This window comes from Neolamprologus multifasciatus, chromosome 7 (genome assembly GCF_963576455.1).
Source record: "Neolamprologus multifasciatus chromosome 7, fNeoMul1.2, whole genome shotgun sequence".
In the NCBI taxonomy this organism is placed as follows: domain Eukaryota; kingdom Metazoa; phylum Chordata; class Actinopteri; order Cichliformes; family Cichlidae; genus Neolamprologus; species Neolamprologus multifasciatus.
Genome location: NC_140445.1, coordinates 51,501,371 through 51,524,959, shown reverse-complemented (window position 1 = coordinate 51,524,959; position 23,589 = coordinate 51,501,371). Strand labels below are relative to the sequence as shown.

The window sequence follows — 23,589 nt, the reverse complement described above, 5'->3', positions numbered from 1 at the left end:
AACAGGCCTGGCAAAGTGGTGTTGGATAACATGTTTTTGTATTCTGTGAAAAGCTGATGCTGCAGTTTTGCTGCACAGTGACAAAAGGCGGAGGCCAAGAACCGAATGGTAGAGTTGAAACTGTGGGTGCGGTAGTAGACTGTGGATATTTTTCTCTGTATGTCCATCAGTCTGTGCCCCCCAAGCACATGAAGTAGGGAACTTTCCTATGACAATGGATGTTCCTCAGAAAACTCCAGACTGTGTGTGCATCATCTGGTTTGAGCTAATTTAATTGATCATTTGTTTTGGAATATGTACCACAAAAGCACAATACCATCTAACATTATAAGAACCTCAAAGTGGTTCCTACCATTAGCCAATGTGACTCGGGGGCACTATTTGAACATGAAGAGGAGAGAGGATTTGAGTTGTGATTAAAAATGTGTAAAGTGAAAAGAGGCTTTTGGAGGTCCAGCAGATCAATTTTGTCGTGGGGCCCTAGTGGCAGGTTAATCCCCCCCCCCCCCCCCCCCCCCATGCTTAATGTGCCTTTGTATGTAGAAAAGCTACAACCACAGCCATGGGCACAGGTTTTGTTTGAGCACTGGGGGGTGAGGGTGGGGGTGGATTAAGCAGAAGGTCTCGAGGTCCTCCCCAAGGAATTACTGAATGTCAGACACTTAATTTCCTTCTGGTGAATTTTAGACCTTTTCTGCCCCCGTTTATGATAGAAATGTCTTTTTTCATATAGAAGAAAAAAATTTAAAATCAGTCATCAGGTGCCAATTCAACATGCCTGGAAGTTATGTTATTATTGGTGGGAACAAATGTGTGAGATGGGAGCCTGCATTCACCACTGACATCTGTACTATGATGTAGCAACCAGATCCCACAGATGAGACATAGAAGAAAAAAAACATATAAAGAATGTGAAGAGTGTAAGGGTGCAAAACAAAAATTATACACTCACTGAACACTTTGTTAGGTACACCTTGCTAGTACTGGGTTGGACTCCATTTTTGCCTTCTATGTCTATGAATCTATGTCAAGTCTTCTTGACATAGATTCAACAAGGTGCTGGAAACACTGCTCAGAGATTTTGGTCCATATCGATATGATAGCATCACTCAGTTGCTGCAGATTTGTTGGCTGTGCAGCCATGATGCAGATCTCTTCCATCACATCCCAAAGCTGCTCTACTGGATTGAGATCTGCTGACTCATGTTTAAAAAAACAAACAAATCAAAAAACAGTTTGATATGATTTGAGCGTGACTACGTGTACTAAGAAAATAACTAATCCTACACCATTACACCAAGACATTTAGTTACAACCCAGGTGCGCATCTTAAAGCAGTGCGCAGAGTATATGTTTTTACACTATCTGTAAACGCCAGAGATGGATGTTCGATGAAAATCTCACTCAACCACAGACGATCAGGAGTTTCTGAAATACCCAGACCAGCCCATGTGGCACCAACAACCATGCCACTTAAAAAGTCGCTGCTGGGAAACCGATGTTCAGTTTTTAACTTCAGCAGGTCGCCCTGACTATGTCTACATGCCTAAATGCACCGAGTTGCTGTCATGTGAGTTTGCTGATTGGACATGTGGTTTAATATCCTGGCTGTATATTTAAGTCGTAGAGAACCATAGAGAACAATAAATCCAAAAGGAATGTTTTGACTAAAGCCATGTACACAGCGATGCAAAAACTTAACTAAAAGTAAAATAACTCTTTTATTGTGTCAGTCAAGAAATAAAATAAAATTTGGGTTAAAAAAAACCCTCGGCTGTCCAGCCATTATTCTCCCATACAAATGAATGGACTTTACCTGTCTGCTCTACACCCTGCTCTCAGCCACCCGCCGTTGCCAAGGTTTCCGTGTACGCGCTGCCTGGGCGAGCGGAGCCGCGCGATTGTCATACAGTACTGCCAGACATGGCGGCGGAGCTACAACCCGAGTGGATTTCTTGTCTCCCGTCTTCCTGGAGTTATGGTGTTACTCGGGATGGACGTGTCTTCTTCGTTAAGTAAATATCCCTTCCAAAGGCAAACGCTTCAAGTCATTCTGCTCGTTTCTATTTCGAACAAAGTCACCGCTGGATTTGAACGCATTTCTCGCTCTTTCTCTCTGTCTCTCCCTCTCAACAGCGAAGAAGCCAAGAGTACAACCTGGCTGCATCCAGTAAGTGGTGAGGCAGTTATAACCGGGCACAGGAAAACTCCAGGTAAAGATGTCACTGTCAAGTTTTTCTCTTATCTTGAACGCCTTTCGTGTTCGCCCCGGCAGTGTGTTGTTGTTGTGTTACCCAAAAGCGAACACTTCCCACGCTGTGCGTGTGTGTGTGTGAGAGAGAGGCTGTGATATCCACGTCGTGTTTCTTAACACACGAGTGGGTTTTTGTCGCTCGTGCTGTGAAAATTGAGCCCTCTCGTGCCCACCTCTGCCCAGCTAGTGCCACTTCCTTCGCAGCTGCCTCTTCCCAGGTTGGTCAGTCAGTGGAGTTGAAGAGTGGACACTAGCCAATATCGCCCGAGAACTAGTGAAGAGGCGACCTTTAGCCTAATAGCAACTAAAGCACGTAAACAAATGTAGGAAGTAGTTTTTTTGTTTTTGTTTTGGCTTTGAATAACCCAACGCATTATGTTGGCCGTGCAGGGGAGTAAGATTAGTGCATTTAAGTGTTTTGACACAGGACCCTACTTAACAGTAAGCTCCTGTGTGACAGGTAAGCAGGAAAACTGTAGCAGATTGAAGTATAGATCCGCTGAATATCATCATTAATTGTTTTTTAATGATATATATATATATATATATATAGCTTGACTTATCTTAAAGACATGGTAAAATTAGCTGCTTAGTGCGTTTTTCTGGTGAGATTATGATGCAACTATATACAGCAGCAGCAAGCTCTTCTTTAACTTCAAGCACCCCCCTCTCCTGTTAAGAGTGTCTGCTTCATCTGAATATGGCTGCAACCAATGAGGTTTTTTTTTAATAATATGTGAATGTGAGTTCATACATTTTCTTTTCTTTAAGAAATTGTATTCTATTAGTATCAAAAATTGAAAAATGTCCATCATTATTTCACCACAGAGCTGAAGCCCAGAAGGCAGGCAGCTATTCTAAAAAAATAATTACTAATAGCATGATATAGCTCTGTTCTTTTCATTTGCAATGATATGCTTTTATTAGCGTTGTGTAATAGTAAATGAGATATTTTTTTGTGGTTTCCGGGGGCAAAACCACAAAATTTGAATGTATCCTCAGTCAGTTTATTGACCAGATGACTGAACTGATTTATCAAGAAACTAAGTGACAAATTGAGCACAGGCGGAATAATTAGTTCCAACCCTAAAGGTGATGCATAAAGCTGGCAAAGGCAGCATATTTTTGGTGTCACTCACTAATTCATGTGGATGAAGAGGGGAGTAAACTCACACTTTTTCTGGGCACTCGTTCAGGGCACTAGAAAATCTAGCTTGTAATGAAGTACCTGGGCAAAAAGTAAAGTTTGTGCAGAGAATATGCAGTAGTGCAATGGGTTAAGTAGAGGACTTTTACAAAGCAGAGCAGTTTTTGAGTCCCATGTGAAGCTCAGCTTTGAGTGAGTTTTAGCTTTTGTGAAGCACTAGCAGATGCCTGCATTTGTCTGATGGGAGGGTGTTAGGAGGAGAGCCGCCAATTTTCATATTTTAATTTCATAGCAGTTTTATTTATACTTTGCCTCCTATTGCTTTTTTTCAAAACATATTTTTTCAAATTTTTTAAAAATGTCTCCTTTTTAACAAACTGGAACTTTCAAAATTTGCTTGAAAATTCTAGAAACTCTACATTTTCAAGGTGGTTGCCTAGTTTTGGGTAAGTGGGTCTCTCATGTCTGGCCAAAACACCTTTAACTTTCTGGGCAAACACTCATACATACATGCATGCTGGAGGTGTTGTGTAGCATCAGCCGCTACTACACTGGCTGCAGGTGGATTGCTGAGCGGGGCTTCATGGACTAGACTTGTTCTGGTGCTCACTCATGGAGCTTTAACCTCCTAGGACCTGGCGTCCACATATGTGGACATCACATTTTGGGTTATTTAGACCAAAATACTCAACTTTACTCTGCAAGGGCCTGATATCCACTTAGGCGGACATTATACTGCCACTGTTCTATCGAACTTTTAAACGAATATCCTCATATGTGGCTCTCATTTTTCTTAGAAACAAAAATAAGGTTAAAAAAAAAAATCTGGTAATTCTTTGTTTTTTACATTCATCGAGTGCCAATATGCCCAAATATCAAAGAGAAATTAAAAATGCATGCTTTGGAAGAGTTCGGGTCTTAGGAGGTTAAAGACCATTCACGAGAAGTATTTGCAGTCTGGCAGCGCAAGTCGTCCCATCAGGAATTGTCTTTTTCATGGTGGTGTGTGCTCGGTCTGCATCTTTATGAATGTCAGGACCCAAGAGGCCCAACAGAACCCCAACAGAACATAGCATCGTAACGCTTCACCTCTCAGTGATTTTTAATGTGGCTGATGGCTGCATGATTGTTCACATATTTGTCCACCTTTCCTTCTTTCACAGACTTACCCACTGGATGGGAGGAGGGATATACGTTTGAGGGAGCACGGTGCTTTATCAAGTGAGTTTCCCGCCTATTTTACCGCATGACACGCACACCCATTGCAACCTTAGGACCTCTGCATACAAACATGTCATCTAAATTCAAAACATTTCCCCGTTGCGCGCCACCGTGGTACCTCGATTACAAGCATAAATTAATTTATTTCCACTTAAGTCACCTCAGAGGAATGAAACGCTCCTCTCAATAGTCTGCAGCTCCTGAAAACACGCCTTGTGGTGGATGTGTCAATATAAAGAGGTTGTAAATTTGGAACCTTTACTCCCTTTTTGTGTGGCCTATCCCAAAAGTTAATGATTACACAGCTACATTGTGCAAATAACGGGCAGACATGGACACAGTGTGCTTGCTTTCCTCTTGCAAGCTGTTTGTATTTATTCAGACTTACCCTGCTCAAAGCTGAGTCTGCTTGAAGAGTTGAGCCAAAGTATAATGCGTTCTCTTTTTCTGACAGTTATCCTCGCTGTTTGGGCTTATATGGCTCCTCACATTTCAGGATGACACTTGTCCCTAAATAGATGCTGGAAAATATTTCCGAAATACTACATGCCAGTCCACTCCGCTATAGGAAACGTAAATGGCTTCTCATTCAATGTCTCCTTCCAGTGATTTTTTTGACATTTTTTTATTCCTTCATCATATCTCAGGTATGCTAATTTCTTGTGGCTGTGTGGGCAGGGGAGAATGTCATATATCCTCTGTGTCCACTAAAACACTTTGTTCAGTTCGTGACCCTGTCCGTGTGAAGCCCAGGTTCTGCATGAATTACGTGAGCAGTCGGCCATAGTCTTTGAAATACAGTAAATTTCACATTTTGCTCTCTTCCCCCAGTAGCCTGATGTATGCAGCTAATCAAAAGAGATCACAAGTGCTGTCATTCATTGGGGTCTGATTCATCATCTGTCCTCCAAATCCAAGGGTATGAGGGGGGGAAATATGTTGTTATTTTGCATGTTCTCTTGCAATTACGTTGCACGGCACGTATAGATGCGTAGTATGTGAACATCTCTGCCAAAGTACAAGAAGGCTTCTGAATGACTGAGGATGTAGCATACGCGCCATATGAAAATAGGATATTATACCCTATTATTCTCATCGAATCCTCTCTCCTTTGACTTCCTCATGAATTTGAGGAGCTTCATGTGGCAGGCTGCCAGGCAGTCGGACTGAAAGGCAGTAATTTTATATTCCAGTATTTTATCTCAGCTTCTCGGTGCAAAACAGAGTTGAGGAAGACATTCATTAGATGATCACTGTGATTTTGGCACAGTCCAATGACATGGTAATGTTGCCTGTAAAACAACTCGCAAACTAATCATCCTGCCCCCCCCCTCCCCCACAAAGCAGGCCATCTGCATTTTTGTGAGGAAAAACACATTTGGTTTAAGCTGTAGGTTGAATTTTAGCCAAAACTGTGAAAAGTAAAAGCATTTTAAATGAAATCGTTGCCTTTTATCTCATATACTGGCATACCGGCGCTTCAGCAGGGTCAGAGTAAACAAAAATATGCGGATGGCTGATTCAACTGAGCTTGTCCTAAACTGAAGCGAAGCAAGTAAAATACACAGAGAAACGACTTCAGCATACTGATTCTCCCTTCTGTTGACCTTCAATAGCAATTCCCTCTTTTTTAAAACAGTAATGAAAATCTAGTAACCCAGAGCAATGTGACCAACATTTGACCGACACTTTCACCATCTTCCTTCTGTGTCCTCTTTTAGTAAGTAAACATTTTCCCCGTCCTGTTTCTTGGGAACGACTTTGCTTCTTTTGTTGTTTTAACTTAGCAAGAGCTTTTAGAATTTGAGTCATGTCGTCAGAACTGCGAGTGTTTTAAAGATGGTGGCACATGCTGGAAAAATATTTGGTCAACTTAGGGCACAAGATCAGAGATCAAGACATCTTTAAGGTTTTTTTAGGCTTTAAGTTACGAGGCTGCGTAAAACCATGCCTGTTAATTTCATTGTGACTCATGTTTTGACATAGAGCTTTGTTGATAGCTTTATATGATAACTGTCTTGGACGGTCCTTGAGGCATTTTGAGGCTTTGTGTGAGGTTGCCAGTAAAAGCCTCTCAAAGCTCTCCAGTACAATTAGCCCAGTGACAGCTGTTCTTATGTTTTACAGTAGGTTATTATTGCTTTGTCATCAATTTTGTATTAAATATCACAAGTTTGGAGACCTTTTTTTTTATATTCAAGCAGTGGCTCTAAACACACACTTGTGTGAAATATAGACACGTTTATTGATCAATTTCTGTGGCTGTTTTGCTAGAAAGCCTAAAAAAAAAAAAAAACCTTGTGCCAAAGGATCTGGCTTATTCACATGCTGGCTGTGTGGCTTGGCTGTTACCGTCGGGTTACACAGTGTGAGCATCAAGGAGCAGATTGTGCTGACGCAGGCTGTCCTCTGATGAGATGTGCTGGGAAGGATGAATTGCAGGTTGTTGGTGTGATAGTGTGGACTAGAGGCATGCTCCATCCCAAGATTTGATTAGTTTGTGGCGCCGTGAGTTCTGAATGAATGAAGGTCACTGGAGATGTTAATTGAATCAATCATAGCTTACTGCTCTCCTCAGACTCGCACCACTTTTCTGGATTGGTTTCTGGGTTGCCTGATGCAAAAATAGGATTTTTTTCTTTTTTTTTTTTTTTTTTTAACTTTGTGGTGTGTTCCAACTGGCAGGTGGTGGGTGCTTGCTACCCAAGTAACAGAGATCCTGGTGAGGTATAAATCAGCAAGCTGTTAACTTGTTAATTTTATTCACAGGCAGTCAAAACAGTCAGTGCAGTGCAAGTGCTTTGCTTCCATGTCTGACAGGACTCCAGGCACTGAAAGTGTGCCGGTCTTTTTTGCTAAGATGCTTCAGTAAAAATGCCAGATGTACCTAAGTACGACTGCATCCAAATTCTTAAGTCAGGAGTTCTGGCCACCTTCACAGCTGTTGAACTTGGTAATAAATCAGAGAACACTTCAGCTATTCTCCTGCTATTATACTCTGAGATGATAATCCACTTATAAGAATAGTAGACACCTTAGAAGTTGGGTCCTATCTCTCATTAACTTAACCTCTATGCACTCCTGGTCGCTGAAGATACATCTGTTACAAAAGTATATACAAGCACAAAAACTATATGCATTGCTCTGTGCAGACTACTGCAGGCAAAGTCAAGCATTTCTACTTTTATTTTAAGACATTTTCTCTCCCTCGTGTCTATGAGTAAATCCAGCAGCCACCCAAATCTGTTCAGCTTGTTATTATTTGTGATGAAACAGTATTTTATGAGACTGGTCCATCTGGCAGATTTGTTTTTTCATTTTAGCTCCATAGCACATAATCCCAGATTCTAACTCAAGCCTCATTTTGAACAAGAAGTGGGCCTGTGATTTAGGCACTTTTTGCTGTGTTTTGTCACATTTTGCTAATGAGCATTCCAGACCTGTGAAAACCTCTCAGAAGTGTGTGTCAGGGCAACTTAGGTGAAGTGACTTTGAGTGAAGCAAAGGTGTCATAGCATTAATATATAGTAGGAAAGGGGTGACCCTAATTGTAAGTTTGCTGCCTCGTCGATGCTGTAAGTGTAATTATGTTTATGAAAGACAGGTGCAGAAGTCAGTTCCCGGTCTTTGTTTGCTATTCTTGTCTCATTAATTCTGTCTGGGAATGGAGGAAAAAAAAACGCAAACTGCTGAACTCAGGGATAATTGCGCTAGGTTTGGCAAAGAGACTGCTGTTATCTTGTTTTGAAGCCTAATGAGTGAGTAATAAGCAGTCTGCATGTGACCCTACAGTTTTGCTTGATGGCTGTCCAGTTAGTAATGCTTCATTTGACGACTTTTTGCAAGTGAGCTTTGAGGACAACTTACTGTTTCCAATAGCTTATCAGTGTGAAATGCAACATAAAATATACATATCGTGCTAGTCTGCTCTCCAACTACCATTTTCATTAGGCTATTCACTTCTGCTGCTGCATAATTCATCACTCAGAGCAGAAGAAAGCATGTCAATTAAAATGTTGTCAATTATGACAAAAATCTCCTCAGTGGATCTGTGTTTAGCTGTTGGCTTTCTCTGCTTTAAAAGCCTGTGTACTCATGTGTCAGGTTACTCCCAGACCAATATTCATTGGTGGTTAATGTCCATCAAAACTAAATGATAAAGTTCATATAATAATCTTTTTAATGACTGTGTTTTTTTTAAAATTGATAACCTAGATTCTGCTTATAATAGGTTTCCTGTTGGGATGCAGCAACATCAGTGTTTTAAATAACAATCTGACTGATTGCTGATGCAGAGTGGGGTTTTTTTTGTTCTGCTTATTTGCTATGTTAATTATCTGTTCCATCTTTTGTGCAAGGGAGGGATCATCATTATTTAAAAAAAAAGCTTTTAGCTCTTTGACATTTGTATGGGGCAAATCTTGTGTGGTACAGCTGCTGACATCTATAAATTTTATGTTATATGCTAATATGTTGATATCAGTTAGCATAGTTGATACTGGCCTATAATAAGTCAATATTTTTCATACTGACTCACATTAAATCTCTTGTTCAAAAGAAATACACTTTAAACCTAAAGATGATGTTCTATTTGAAATTATGTTAGTATACATCCAACTATCCTCCCTCCCTCCGTCTCGGCTGGTTATCCGGGTTCAGGTCACTGGGGCAGCAGTCTCAGCAGAGATGTCCAGGCCTCCCTTACTGACCACCTCCTCCAGCTCATCCCAGAAGTCACTGACACATTCCCGAACAAGAGACAAAGTCTCTACATTATGTTCTATCCTGGGGCCTCCTGCTGGTAGCACATGCCTGAAAAAACGCTTTCTAGGAGGCATCCTAGTTAGATGCCTGAACCACATCAGCTGGCTCCTTTCCATGTGGAGGAGTAGAGGCTCCACTCTGAGCCCCTCCCAAATTATTGAGCTCTTCACCCTGTTTCTAAGGGAGAGTACAGCCACCCTTTGGAGGAAGCTCATTTCCATCATTTGTATCCTTGATCGCATTCTTTCAGTCATGACCATAGATGAGGATAGAAATGTAGATTTGTTGTCTTACTCTTTATCACAACAGACCAGTATAGCGTCACAAGAGGATGCTGCACCAATCCGTCTGTCTGGAGGCCTGCATGGTCCACCCTCCTTTGGGTGCACCACTTGCAGGAGTGACCGTAGGCGTTCATCCCCAGTTGATGAGCTATTAGTATTTTTATATCTTAATTTTTATTTACCTCTGCATAGTTGCAGTGACAGTAGAAACAAGCTGTGAACACAACAGAAATATTACAACCTTTAAAGTTGGCAAGCTGGCTGAATGTCAGTGTCATCTAAGTAACAGTTATAGACATGTCTGACTAAAGTAATAACACCCAAACCGTTTTCGTGTCCTTGCAGGGTAAAGAAAACATAAGTAAACTTTTAGATTTAAAGTTGAGCTACTCCAGCAGCAGCAACCTTTCTCAGACATTTCCTGTAGCTGCTTATGAGACTTGCACAATGATGAGGAGGAATTTTGGATCTTTTCTTCCTACAAAACTGCCTCAGTTCATCAGTATTTCTGGGATGTCTTCATTCAACAGCCTTCTTCAGGTCATGCCACAGCATCCCAATTGGGCTAAGGTCAGTTTTGCAATACTAAAACAGGATTTTTCTTCATTTTTAACCATTCGTGTCACTGATTTGACTGTGTGCTTTGGGATTGTGATCTTACTGCATCTCCCAACCTCTCTTAAGCTGCAGGTCATGGGCTGCTGCCCTGACAGTATCCTGAAAAGCTTACTGATACAATTTTATGGTATTGCTCTTTCAGTGACTCCAAGGTGTTCAGCAGTCCTTTGCCTAAGCTGAAACATACAGTGGATGAAAGTCAGAGCACTAATTGCAAATAATCAATGCAGAAGTCCTGGTAATTTGAATGGGTTCACAAACATTTTATTGCATTCGATGCATTCACCTTTACCAGTGTTTTTGGCTTGCCTTGTCTCTTTTTCAGTCTCATTTTCAGACAATGACATCTGGAGTTTCAGTAAACCCAGGCGTCTTATCAGCGATCGTAAGATGGAGATTAAAAAGTCACAGCCCTTGAAGATGGGGTAGGGGGTGGGGGAGTTTGTTTTTATTGACCAGAGTGAAAATGATTTTTTTTAAATTGAGGAATGACTTCACTCTATTTCTCATTTCTGTCTACCTGGGTTTGCAGCATCATTGTCAGTAGCTTTTCAAGAACTCAGAGTTGAGGTCATAATCCTTCTGTGTAAGAACGATGGGAGTCCCTATGAACCCTCCTTAACTGTGAGAATGACAGTTATGGCAGACATTTAAAGACACTCCCTTCTCTCCAGGAAATAAACCATAGCTGTGAGCAAAGCCTTATATCAGCCCTGATTATGTAACCCTGAAAATCCAGTCATGGAAGTGGAGAGGAAGGCGCAGAATCAAGCGCTTGGACTTGAAAATAAATAGATGCAAGTTAAGGTTGTATATTCAATTGTCTGATAACACCTACAGGTTATTTAAACCCTGACTTGTGAAAGCAAAGCTGTGATCAGTCATGCAGAGAAGGCTTTTTTACCATATGTGCCCTGGCTCGTAGTATATCAAGAGATTTATTATAGAGGGAACAAGTAAAGCCAGTTCCTTTCATTTGTATTGCAAGAGCTGTAGCTTGTTCCACAAGACATTGTATGAGAAGCAGGGTGCGCATAGGAAAGCCTGCCAGTCTGTCTCACAAAGACAAATGACCACAATCACATGTACAAGGTAATTCATTTCTGATTCTACTAACTTCCTCCTTGTACATTGTAGGAAATTTGAGCACTTGTTAAAAATTGAGGTGACACACAAACCTTTAAGCTGGGAGTCCACACGAGAAACTACTCAGTGATAAAGAATTGTGACAGTGCACAGGAAAATTAATTAGAAAGCCAGAAGAAGGGAGTTAATATTCAGAAACAAACTCCTGAGTTTCTGAGATTAAAGATGCAAATTTATGAAATAAAGCCACAAATTTACAAGAAAAAACATTCAAGTTTTATGACATTTGTAAGGTTAGATCGACCTCATCACACCACAGATGCTAGTGGTAAACAGGGATGCTGCATGCACACAACTGGATGATGTAGCGATATGCTTGCATGCTGTCCTTTGAGTTGTAGTCCCTCATCACAGGCAGTATAAAAGATGTATGAACCTTCTGGGTCTGAAAAGTGAACCCATGGAAAAACCTGCATTCTTCTTAAGGGGCCGGCCGAGAGCAACTCCTGTGGTTATTTAGATGTCTGCGACTGTGAAAGCGCCTCTCAGCTCCCTCACTCTGTGACCACTGTAAACATTTTCCACATGAATTTGTGCCTTTACTGGTTTCAGGTCATGTTAATAAAACCTTAAGTTAATTTTGCAGATTGTGGTCATTATTAGAATTAGAAAACCACAAGTTGCCATCCAGTGAGTGTTTCTCAGTCTGATCCAGTGCTCGCTCCTCGTGTCATATGTTAAAACAATGAGCTACTTCTGGGCAAACTCTCTTCACCAGGCTGACATCAGAAATGTATGAAAATGTTCTGCATGTGGACGCATCAGGAAGAGATCAACATCTGTGTGTATGGGGTTTATTTGTTTTATTTATTTATACGCAGTGCACAGGTTAAGAGTCCTGCGTGTCTAAAAGCCAGCGTTGATTGATAGCTTAGATTGAATGCAAGTCTGTGGTGAATGACGGATGTCAAAACTGCTTTCCATGTGGAGTGGCCTGAAAAAAAAGAAGCTTTGAAGTACCCTCTGTTTATCACGTTAAGACAAACTGATGTTAGTCACATGTGCATTTTTCAAGTCTCACCACAAAAAAATCACACCCTTGGTTTTGAGGGTGTTCCAGTATCAGCAGCATTAGGTGGAACTGCCCGCTCCTTTCAGGAAGAGATCTATGAGCAACAGAGAGGAGCAGCAGGACAGAACATACAGCTCACGGTTGCAGATTACACAGAGGTGAATGAAATGCTGTGTCACTGCTCTGACCTTCTTTAGCACATTATGAAATTTTGACCATATTTTGGATTTGACACAATTACAAACTTTGAGTCAAATGAAAACCAGATTTTAGTTTTCAGTCATAACATCAAAGCCTATTGGGTTATTGTTTGTAAGTTGGCCATTACATGTGACTAACCTTAAGAAAAGGCACACGGGACAATGTCTTATTCAAACTGCAAAGTGCTGAGAGAATATTTACTCATCCTCTTGGCAGGGGGAGGCTCTGATGTGTGTGACTGCTGACTCACTAACACTGTCTGTGCTCAGTACTCTTGCAGAGCACTTGTGTGTGTAATGTGATTTAAGAGGGAGACCAGACTGCTGTACATCATCCTGATCTCCACATCTATAACTCTCTGTTGTGTGGCTGGGTGCTGACTGGGAGACAGACAGTCAGCAAGGCGAGCTTTGAGCTGCTCGCACTGCTCTCACGCCTTTAAGTCTCGGTGGGGTCCTCACCATCTGGCTTCTATTGGGAAGGGGGGGGGGAGGGGGTGTAAAGTGTGTGTCTGTTCAGATGCTCTGCTTGTGAACATATGTGTAAGAGATGCTCTGATGTTGGTGGCTGCCCCAGGTGCTGATTAAGACAGTTTCTCAGTGTAAAGCCACATCAGACCAAGTTAGCCCTTTGTAATGTGCATGTTGTTTACAAATTGTGTGCACAGCGATTGCTTCTCCTTTCATCCCATGAGAAAAAATGGAGGACAAAAAATATGGACGGGGTTTTAACATAATCATAACTCACCTTCTATGGCGTTTTAGGTGGGATATGTATGTGTTTGCACATATGACTTTGCTGTAGTCCACACAAGCCTTGCTGGTGATCAGATGTTGTGATTGTTTTATAGTTATTTCTGTAATTTAGCCCTTTCTGGTTAAATCTTACAGAATATATAAAGCAAATGTAGGCCCACACCTTTGGGTTAAGTAAGGGAGCATATAGATGACAGTAATTCTTTGGTCCTAAAGCCTCTTAGTTATGCGGTGTCTTTCATTTAATGCTGAGAGAGCTGTTGAACCTGATTAATCCCTGTATTAATCTGCAATGAGCCATCCTATGCTGATGTTGTGTCAGGTTGAATCCAGGGACAGCTGCCTCCATGGAGGTCATGCTCTAGTCTGCTATTACCCCACAAATGCTTTGGATTACGTATGAAAACTTGGTATGCTGACTGTGTTGTCGTTTTTCAGATTCTGATTTTCGAGGGATATGCTTAAGTCTTATTCTGCATTCACTTCACTATAGTCAATTTTCCTTGATTGCAATGTGTATATTTGTACGTTACAGAGGGCTATGAAGTCTTAAGTCACAAGGACAATTTAGAACATTTCAAATCCGTACAGGCTGCTTCTGAAAGGCCCGAGGAGATCTATAAAGCTTCTACTCATAGCTGTTTTCCAGGGTGCCCATGGTAGAGAAATCTGTGGAAATAAAGCAAGCTGATCGGTGAGTGACGAAGGGGAAAGCGACTTTTATTTGCAACTGGAATACTTTACTTTTTGCCCATGTTATCGGTTCTCTGATCTATTAGTGGTGGATATCTCTTACACTCTTAACATGTTACTGCTTCCATATCATACCCTGAAAAATCTTTTACTTTCTTTCCCCAGCTTTATCTTTCTCTCGCTGCCTCTCTTGTCTGTCTACCTCGGTCCAGTGGACAGTGCACGGCCCAGTTGTTTTCCAGATGGTCTGTGATGATTAGGGAGCTTTTGGAAGCCATCATTCTGCTCAAATGCTCTACAGCTGTGAGCTCTTGGAGCACTGTGTTAAAATGTCCACAGAGGACTCCGGACCACTAATACAGACAAATTAAACTTCTGAATTTGTCTTTAACAAATTCAAGCAGGCAGGGGGTTGCCTCTTTCTTCTTATTTTTTTAAATTGTCTTTTTTCTTCAACTTTATTTATAAAGCGGAACCAAATCTCTGTTTTCACAGTGAAGCCTTTGTGTGAAAAGGGTCCACTAAACTATTGCGCCATATTGTCGTTTCATACATTTCCAGAGAGTTAAAATAAAAGGAAAAGTGGTAGAAATGATATCCCTTCAACACTGCTGTTAATACCCACTTGGTCCTATTGGTACTGTGGCTTTGCTTTTTCGTCTGTCTGTCTCTCCTGGCAACAGTGTTTCCAACGCTGTCCCTCTGCAACCCCTACAGTCCCACAGTGGGCTTTCATAGGTACGCATTATTCAGGCTCAGCATCTTGCATGCTATTAGCAGGACATTGTTTCTCTTTGTGGCTCTCCCCTTAAGTTTTTAATCCTTTCACGGCTCTCATCTGTGTTTCTTAAGCTCAGCCACAGCACAGATGCCTTAGTCTCCCTAGGTGTGAGCCTTTGATATCACTGCCTCATTTGTACAGTGATAACCCTTACCTAATCTCTAGTAATTGTTTGTTCACTTCTAGGAGAGAGAGCTTGATGCTTACCCTTTAGCCCATCTGCGTTGCTGGCATTTGTAAAAGCCCTTCATCTATATATAAAACGTACCTGTGCGAAGGGTTTCCATAGCTATTTTTGACCATCTGCCTCACTTCATTTTTTAAAATGTATTTATTTTTTTTGACAAGCGCATCAGTCCCCCCCACCGTGTGCCAGTGTGCATGCATTTTAGCGCGAGGCCCATCGTGACTTGAGTGCACTGCTACTAGATGGGGCACTCATGGATATAAATAGTAGCAGGTTGTCACGACTTCTTCAGAGAGTAGAGATATGTAAAAACTTGTTGAAAATAAATCAGCATCTATATAGTATGCACAGCCAGTTACTTTCAGGGGATTTGGTTCACCCTATGTGGGACAGAGAGATGAGCACTGACAGTAGCAGTGATTGCATACAGTGCCTTTTGTTGCTCCTCTGTGGGCGAGTTGCTCCTCCCACACTCTGTCCTCAGCTGTCCCTGCCTAAACAAATATTTGAACTGTGTGCCAGGTCTGTCTTTGAATAATCTGTGCTGCTGTGATTGATTTGTTTGTATTGCATGCTGAATGGCATCACCTGAGTTACCACACGGGAGGAATTTGCCACAGTGAAACGACATATAAAAAAAACAAACACACAAAACCCAGGGGAGGACAAACTGCTAAATGTGTATCCCTTGATCTAAATCTGTGCCATGGAAGCTTGCTGGGTTTCTGCATCCTGGAGTTTGAGCCGCCTGTTTGAGATCAGGTGATTCACAGTTAGCTAGAAAGAGCTGGATGCCTGGGTACTGGACATAACCTTAACCCAAAACTCTCACTTTGGATGTTCTTTTGAATTCAAGGTGGGGTTTTTTTGTTTTTTTTAATAGCATGTCGGAAGGCAGTAAATGGCTGGAGCTGGTGCTGTATTATAAAGGCTGAAAGACAACAGTAAACCTAATGTAAAAGGGAGGTTTGCAAATGTTTCATGGCACATTAGGGTTTAAGATGCATACTAACAGTGACACATGTACAACTTTTGACTAGCCCTCATACTAGAAAGGAAACTTCAACAAAATGCACTTTGCCGAAATGTGCCCTCGTACTCGGGATTGCATTGCCAGTAGCAGTTGAAAAAGCTCCATATGTTACCTTTAGAGACTAGCTGCAATGAAATCAATCTTTTCCACCTTTTCATACGGCGTATCAGCTCCACACAGCCTGCTTTCAGTTTTGTTGGGAGGCTGTGTGTGAGAGATGAGGCCAGAGTGGTGTGAGCTGACAGGGGCTTCATAACTGTAGTAATGGCTGCACCTCATATTGATCCATCAGTCTAATCAGCTGTCAGCACTCCGCAGTGTGTTTCTACAGCATTCAGCGACGAGTGCTTCCAGAAGTCGAGAGCCTGCTTTAAATATCAACGGTACTTGCTCAAGGATAAATGCAGCCTTCCCACATTTGTGCTGCAATTCACAAAGTGATGTGTGCAGGCATTCCTCCTCCTCTGAATGAGAGGAAACCCACTGTTTTCCACAGTAAGACCCCTGCTGGTGGTGCAGATAAATGCACCTCTGCTTCTCATGTAAGGTGGCTGGATTTAGCCACCACTTCAAATGAATCTTTTAGAGAATGCTTCAAAATGTCTCCCCGTGTGATGGCTTTATTACTGCCTGCCACTAGTCTGAGGGTCCTTACTGCGTGTATTCAACTGCGTGTATTCAACTGTGTGTTCGAAAAGGATGGGAAATTTAACCTGCGTAAATGTCAGAATGGTGAATAGATGGGCTATGATATCATTCTGATTATACAGTTAGTGCCACCACAAGGTAGATTTTGTCACCTCGCATAATGTGCACTGTGCACATGTTGACGCATGCTGAGAGTGCAGAGTGTGATGATTAGAGCTGCTAGGGTTAGCTGATTGGTGAAAAATGAACATATTTTCAAGTGATTAACAGTTACAAATTTGACCGTTTCTCAGCTGTGTGAGTTAGTTTTACCTTAGAGTACAGTGAGCATATACAGTATGAGTGAGTGAGCTTGTTATTATAAGAGTATATGTGCAGATTACTTTACTTTGATCATTGATAGGAATTCAGAGCCCTGATAGACAGCATACAGATTTGCATGCAAACTGGTTTTTCAGGTTAGTTGCTGGTTGAGTAAATGCTTTCATGGTGTAAAAAAAACAAAACAAACTATATTTTGCCTGCTAGTTAAAATTTGATTTGACATGATACACCAGCAATGAATCTCAGTTTGCTGTTTTCCATCCTACCAGTCTTAACAGTCAGAATAAAAAATGAGACATCATGTTTCCTTATCGACAGTCTGTGCCTTAAGCTTCGTGTCTAACTCTCGAGCAACTTTGTATTTTTGGTCCAAGTCAGACTTAATGAGTTCTGAGCGGTGAAGTGTTTGATAAATGTGGGCCCTGGCCTGTAATATGTCTGAAAAATCCTCCCTCCACATCTATAGCAGGTTTTCGTGTAATGATTTAGAACTAGCTGTAAGTGGACTGTAAGCTGTTAGAGTTGCCACTCGTCCCGTTTGTTTTCATTGTTTATTTATGGAGGAGGGAGGCTTATTAGTCATTCGGTGTGACGGCGCAAATGTGTACACAAGAAGTTAGCTCTTTGCCAAGAACTAAAGCACAGTTGAAGATGGCTCACTGCCAAGCTTAAAATTGGCTTCACCCCTACCCACACTCAAAATGGCAATGTTCAAAAAATTCATGTTTATTCAGATTTAGAAACTTAGCCAGCACAATGCTTCAAAGACATTTCTTTGAAGCAGAAGCATTGTGCTGGCTAAGACTTGATTGTGGTTACATTCATCCAACTCAATAATGTATTTACCTAAGTCATATCATTTTCACAGTTTACTAGTTAAATACTAATATGATAGTAATGTTGCCTGATCAGGTGCCTCCTGCATCTCTCTGTTATGTAGCTGGGTGGGATTCTTTGTGCTTTAAAGCTCTGGAAATGGTTATATTGGTCTCTGACAGCCAATGGGCACATTTAACAGAGAGGCTTCATTAGGAGGTTGGAGAGCTGCTGGTAGAATAATTCCCAGGGTTAACAGCCAGGAGACCCTGGTTTAGCTTCATGCTGGGCCTTTTTCTTTCTTTTTACACTTTCCACTTGTTAGCTAGTTTAGGCACTAAAACCTATTTGGTTTGGGTTAAAACATACCTGTTTACAACAGTGGACACTTTGTGCCTAAATTAGCTAGCGGCTTTGACAAGGCACTACTCACTGGCCCCCCCCCCCCCCCCCCCCCCCCCAGGGATGAGAATGGGCTTTCTTTTGAGCACTCCTGGTGCCTCGTTGGGTTTGAAACTTCCACATTTGGATTGTTAGTACAACAGTGTTTTAAAATGTCTTTGACTGAATGTCAAAGCGTCTTTCCATAATAACAGAGAAACAGTCTGCTGTGACTCCAAAGCAGCATTTTAGTAAACTACAAAGAGTCATACAACTGAAATACTGTTTGTGTTGCTCACAGTTTACCACAACTGCTTTTGTAAATTACACATTGTATGATCTGATTGGACGGTGTGCTTTCTCTCAGCTGGTGTGATGCAATAGCTGGACAAAAGTACTGGTTCAACTACACATTACACCTGCTTGGCTGTGGAAACCCATGCCATGAAGCTCAGCGCACAGTTTTTGTGCTGATGTTAATGCCACAGGAGGTTTGGAGCTCTGCAGATGTTGAGTCAGCTGAGCGTCGGGGACTTTTACACACTAAACGCATCAACACTTGGAGACCCCGCTCTGTAACTTTATGCGGTCTGCCGCTTTGTGGCTGAGTTGCTGTGGTTCCTAAATGCTTCCACTTTGCAGTAATACCACTTACAGTTGAATGGGAGGGAAGAAATTTCACAAACTGACTTGTTGCAGGAAGGGCATCATATTACCGTAGCATTATTGAATTCAGTGAGCTCTTTAGAGCGACCCATTCTGTGTAGACTGCATAACCAGGTGCTTGAGTTGATACATCTGTGGCAATAAGATTGAACACATCTGAATATCTGTCTGGTTGAATCAGCTGGTAAATGAACTGAATCTTGGAAAGCTGGTTTCATTTAATTTAAGCAATTTTAAATGACTTCAAGGCGGCCTATACTGGCTTGTGACTTTCGCCTGACCAAACGTGAGATATCCACTCAGTCCTAATGGTCATAATCCTGATGGCTCTGTATTTCATCCTTCATTTTATGTGTATGTGTGCTTATTGTATGCATTTCACTTCACTGGTGTGTAATCACTGTGATTTAGCTGATGCTGTTTTGTGGCCAATCTTGCAGAATAAGTTTTAGACTTTAGTCTTTTTCCCCAGTTAAATAACGATAATAACGCTACCGGCACTATTTGACTTTCTCAGCATTTTTTTTTATTTGAGGGGAAAGGGCCCTCATTTGGGGTTTCTGGGTTAGATGAGACCCAGAAACTGGTATCTGTGTCTCTTGGTTCAGCGTGATTCTTGTGGTCCCTGTTTATGTCAAACCTGGCTGTAGGCACTTTAGTGCTGTCCACACATATTGGTTCAAGCTTCCATCACCCTAAAAGCACAGGACTTTAACTCCTGCACGCTCTGTCTTCATTTTTGAAGCATCAACTGATCTTTATGTAAAAGCCAGGGACCAATAACGATCCATAACCTTGTTGGCTATGCTGTCGGCGATGCTAGCAGAGGCATTCAGCTAATGAGATATCGATAGAGCCTTCTGCAAGGAAGGATAAGAGAGGTATGTGTGAATTAGGCCAGCTTTTCTCTCTTATACTCCCACGCATCATTGCAACACAGCAGACAATTTTAAAAACTGACAGAAGAAACCTTGGTGCATTTAGCTTTTGGGAATTGGCATCAATGAAAGAGCCTGTACATGTGAACCTTAGTTAACTTCACATGAAAAAAAAAGAATAGCACCCAAAAGGGATATTTTACTTTACACAATCGTTCGTGTTTATGCTCTTTGATGGATTGTTAATGGATAGAAAAACCATGAATAGTAGCAGCTAAAAAGACCAGTCAGCAGAAACAATAATTCGATGGTTTTCATATATTCTTTAATAGTTCTCATCTATATCAAAAGTGCAATGTACTCTTGCGATATGGGAGGTAACTGTGTGGGAGATATGAAATCACATGGATGTGCTAATTCAAACATTTTAGTACTGTGAGTGCTTTGCTGATCAACTGATTAGTCATGTCGTGCTCATGGTATACCCATTAGTCCATATTTCTCTAGTTTTCATTGTTCTTTTAACAGAACCTAACAGGTACTGCATAACGTTTCACTGCAGCTGAGTCAATGAAGGCTTGTGTGTAGGACTGGTTCTGTTTTGTTTTACATAGAAAGTGTTTCAAGGTGCCTTAGACTGTAGATTTGGTACTTGGCTGCGTAATGGTTTTCTGATGTCTGTGAGCATATGTGAATTCCTCTTCCCTTGAATCAGAACTTGATTACCACCTTGGTTTATAGTTAGGCTTGTTTATTACTCTCCTGGGGAAATGAATCATGGTCTATTGGAAACAATTTTAGGTTCTGTCTGGAGAACTTATCACCTCTCTGTCACAGTCTCGTCACGGTGAGGCTTACACATTTTAAACTAATGGACACTTCTCAGACAGATGTTACCTTGTCTTACTGTGCATTTTTTATTTGTGGTTGTCTAGATCTAGGTGTGTAGTGTTTTCATTCCTATTAGTAGTCCTATCAACTACAGTATGTTGATATGACTTTAAGTCAGTAATATGTAGGGATGGGTTCTGTCATAAACGGTAGTAACCAGACCGAAAAGCAGCGCACATTTCGGTGCTTTATTTCGGTGCTTTTTTTTTTCCCTGAGCTGTGATACACTTTAGATTCTAGCCAATCATTTTATGTTTCCGAGGATAGTAGGCGGGTCCTGGTACGTACGTTCTTTTAGAGCAGAGCTACAGATTAAAAATGCCCAAGGTGAAGCGGTCAAAAGTCTGGCTGTACTTCACAGCACAATATGCAAACTCAGCAGCCTGCAACAAGTGCTTTAAGCTAATACTGTGATACTGTCAAAGGAGGTAACACCTCAAATCCGATGAAACACCTGGCGACGCATAGCGTTTTTTTTGAAAGCCGAGAAATGCGCCGTATTTGATAGCTTGCTGCGAGACCTCACACCGTGCACATCTACTGCGGGTGTGGTGCCTGTTATCGGACCCGGAGTTTGCAACATCCCCCAAAAACCCGAAGAGGAGAGTCCTGGCCCCTAGCCCTGCCAGTGTAGCAGAAATGATGACGGATGATGATGGCAGCAGCAGCCGTTCTTCTCTGCGTGAGTAGCTTAATGTTGTTCATGTGTAATTTACGTTGAGTAGGCTAACCACGTTATTACATTAATGCATGTAAGGTGAACTAGCAAACATCATCATAGCTACATGCGGCTGTCTTCTTGTTTGATGGCAGATACTCCCTTCACCCTGGCCAAAAAGGCTAAAATGACCAAAGAAAAAGTGGAAAACAGCTAAACATGAGAGGTTTTTGGACAAAGTTTGTGTTTTTTTTCCATTGTTTAAGCACTGCTTCCAGCCAAGAATGATACCATATATGCCCCATAGCTGCAGAAAAGGCTAACCTTGTTATCTTTTTACAAAAAAACAGCTGAACATGAGAGGTTTTTGGACCAATTTTGTGTTCTCCATTCTTTAAGCACCGGTTTGAGCACCGTTTAAGCACCGGCACCGTTTCAAAAGTACCGGTTTGGCACCGGTATTGGATAAAACCTAAACGATACCCATCCCTAGTAATATGACAGGTTTAAGTATACTTTTGATGTGTGTGGGGTTTTTTTTTTTTTGTTTGTTATATATCAGCTGACATTTTTTTCCCCTTTCAGATACACAGAACATCAACAGATTTCACCATTTGTTATATGTGGTCCCTTCTAAGAAAATATGAAAATGCGGTTTAAAAATAGTCTTGCAGTGTTTAAAACAACAATTTGCCTGATACCCTGATTGCTGATATTGATGTTTTTTTTCTTCTTTCTTTTTTTGTTGCTTTTTTCTATATTAAATTTTCTATATTAAAAATAGTTGTGTAGAAGTCATTCAGTTCTTTATTACACTGTCACCGAACACTGAACGAGCAGAAAATCGATGTGACACAACAGATAGCATCTGCAACTGACATTGATTAATGCCATTGTATTGCTATCATGCCGGTAATTGGCAACGAGGCTCAGCAAATATATTGGAAAATCACCACTATTCCCAAATGGATTTAACTACCTATTTGTGAATGTATGATTGCCTCAATGAGAAATATCCAACGTATTATCTCTGCTGGAAATATTTTATTGAAATGAAAGAAATGGTACAAGACCTGGTAGATTGTCAGGGATTTAGAAAAGGAGAAACCCTAGGATCTTCAAGCCATGTGGTCTTTACATGCTTTCAGCCTGGTCACATGTTCACTGTCTCTGTTTCTGATGCCACATGTTAAGCCCCACCTGAGGCAAACATGTTTTATTCCGGCTGCTGAGGTGTGGTCAGAATAAGGTCTGACACTTTCTATGGTGGTTTAACCGGTCTATAGTTTGTATGCGACTTACTGTTTTATTGTGGATGAGAGAGAGAGGGCAGCAGTTCAGTGTGGTTGATTTAAAACAAAGCATTTGTACTGACCTTCACCTCTGGTCAGACATAATGCCAGAGAGGCAAACAGTCAAAAAATAGAAGCTTGCATCATTTGTCATGATGACAGGTGGAGTTCAGTGACCCCCCGCTGGACCCTGGAGCAGCACAGCTGATTCACTCTGTATTGAGCAATTTGAAGTGATTTAGGCATGTGGAAAGGATAATGCCTCCAGCTTTACTTTCAGTTGTTAACAGATGACTGATAGATGACTTATGACTCAGTGGAGAGGGTGTAATGTTAAAACTGGTCTGCTGGCACCCAGGGATCCCCTACAAGCAGCTTGGAAAGAATCTGTTTTTTTTTTTTTCTGGAATGCAATGGAGATAAATAAGAGCATTAATTGATGATCCTAATAGGGCGGAGCTCATGAAAGCAGTTTTTTGACTACTCAGGGGCTTCAAGAGCGTGCGCTCCTGATTGTCTCAGTAACATGTGCTTGTTTTATTTTCCTCCAGCACAGCCATTAGCAGAACGAGCTGCACATCTACACGTGTGGGGGGTAGAGAGATGAAAGGCTCTTTGATCTAAATTATTTTGAGGTTTCATTATTTGACTGAAGTTATTTTAAAAAATTAAATGGGAGCTCTTCCTTTGATCAAGGTTTAGTTTCTGACATTGTCTGATTGAGTTTAAACATTTGTCTATTCTTTGATCTAAATAATATCTGTGCCTCTGTGGGAATAGAAAATCCATAAAAGTTTGATTTTTTTAAAAAAAAAAAGCAAAATGAAACTTTTGAAAGTAAAACTCAGAATCCCTGTTGGATTTTGTCTATATACACTTTGCTTTTGTTTGAATAAACAGTAGCATTTTTATAGTACGTTTTGTGACATTAGCGTTGCA

At 41.2% G+C, this 23,589-nt stretch overlaps 2 protein-coding genes across 11 annotated transcripts in view; one reads left to right on the top strand and one right to left on the bottom strand.

Moving 5' to 3' along the window:
- The window catches only part of LOC146515305 (1-phosphatidylinositol 4,5-bisphosphate phosphodiesterase zeta-1-like), a 43,870-nt gene extending 41,949 nt beyond the window's left edge, over positions 1-1,921 (bottom strand). The window contains exon 1 of the mRNA XM_085167735.1: positions 1,817-1,921. The gene's annotated coding sequence lies outside the window, so the exon portion shown is untranslated. The remainder of the gene's footprint in view (positions 1-1,816) is intronic.
- LOC146515304 (pleckstrin homology domain-containing family A member 5-like) overlaps positions 1,905-23,589 on the top strand; it is an 84,750-nt gene continuing 63,065 nt past the window's right edge. For all 10 annotated transcript variants that reach the window (XM_085167721.1, XM_085167720.1, XM_085167717.1 and 7 more), the window contains exons 1-3: positions 1,905-2,015; positions 2,137-2,213; positions 4,565-4,622. In XM_085167721.1, the coding sequence (XP_085023847.1) occupies positions 1,924-2,015; positions 2,137-2,213; positions 4,565-4,622 (227 nt within the window). In that variant the 5' untranslated portion in view covers positions 1,905-1,923. The remainder of the gene's footprint in view (positions 2,016-2,136; positions 2,214-4,564; positions 4,623-23,589) is intronic.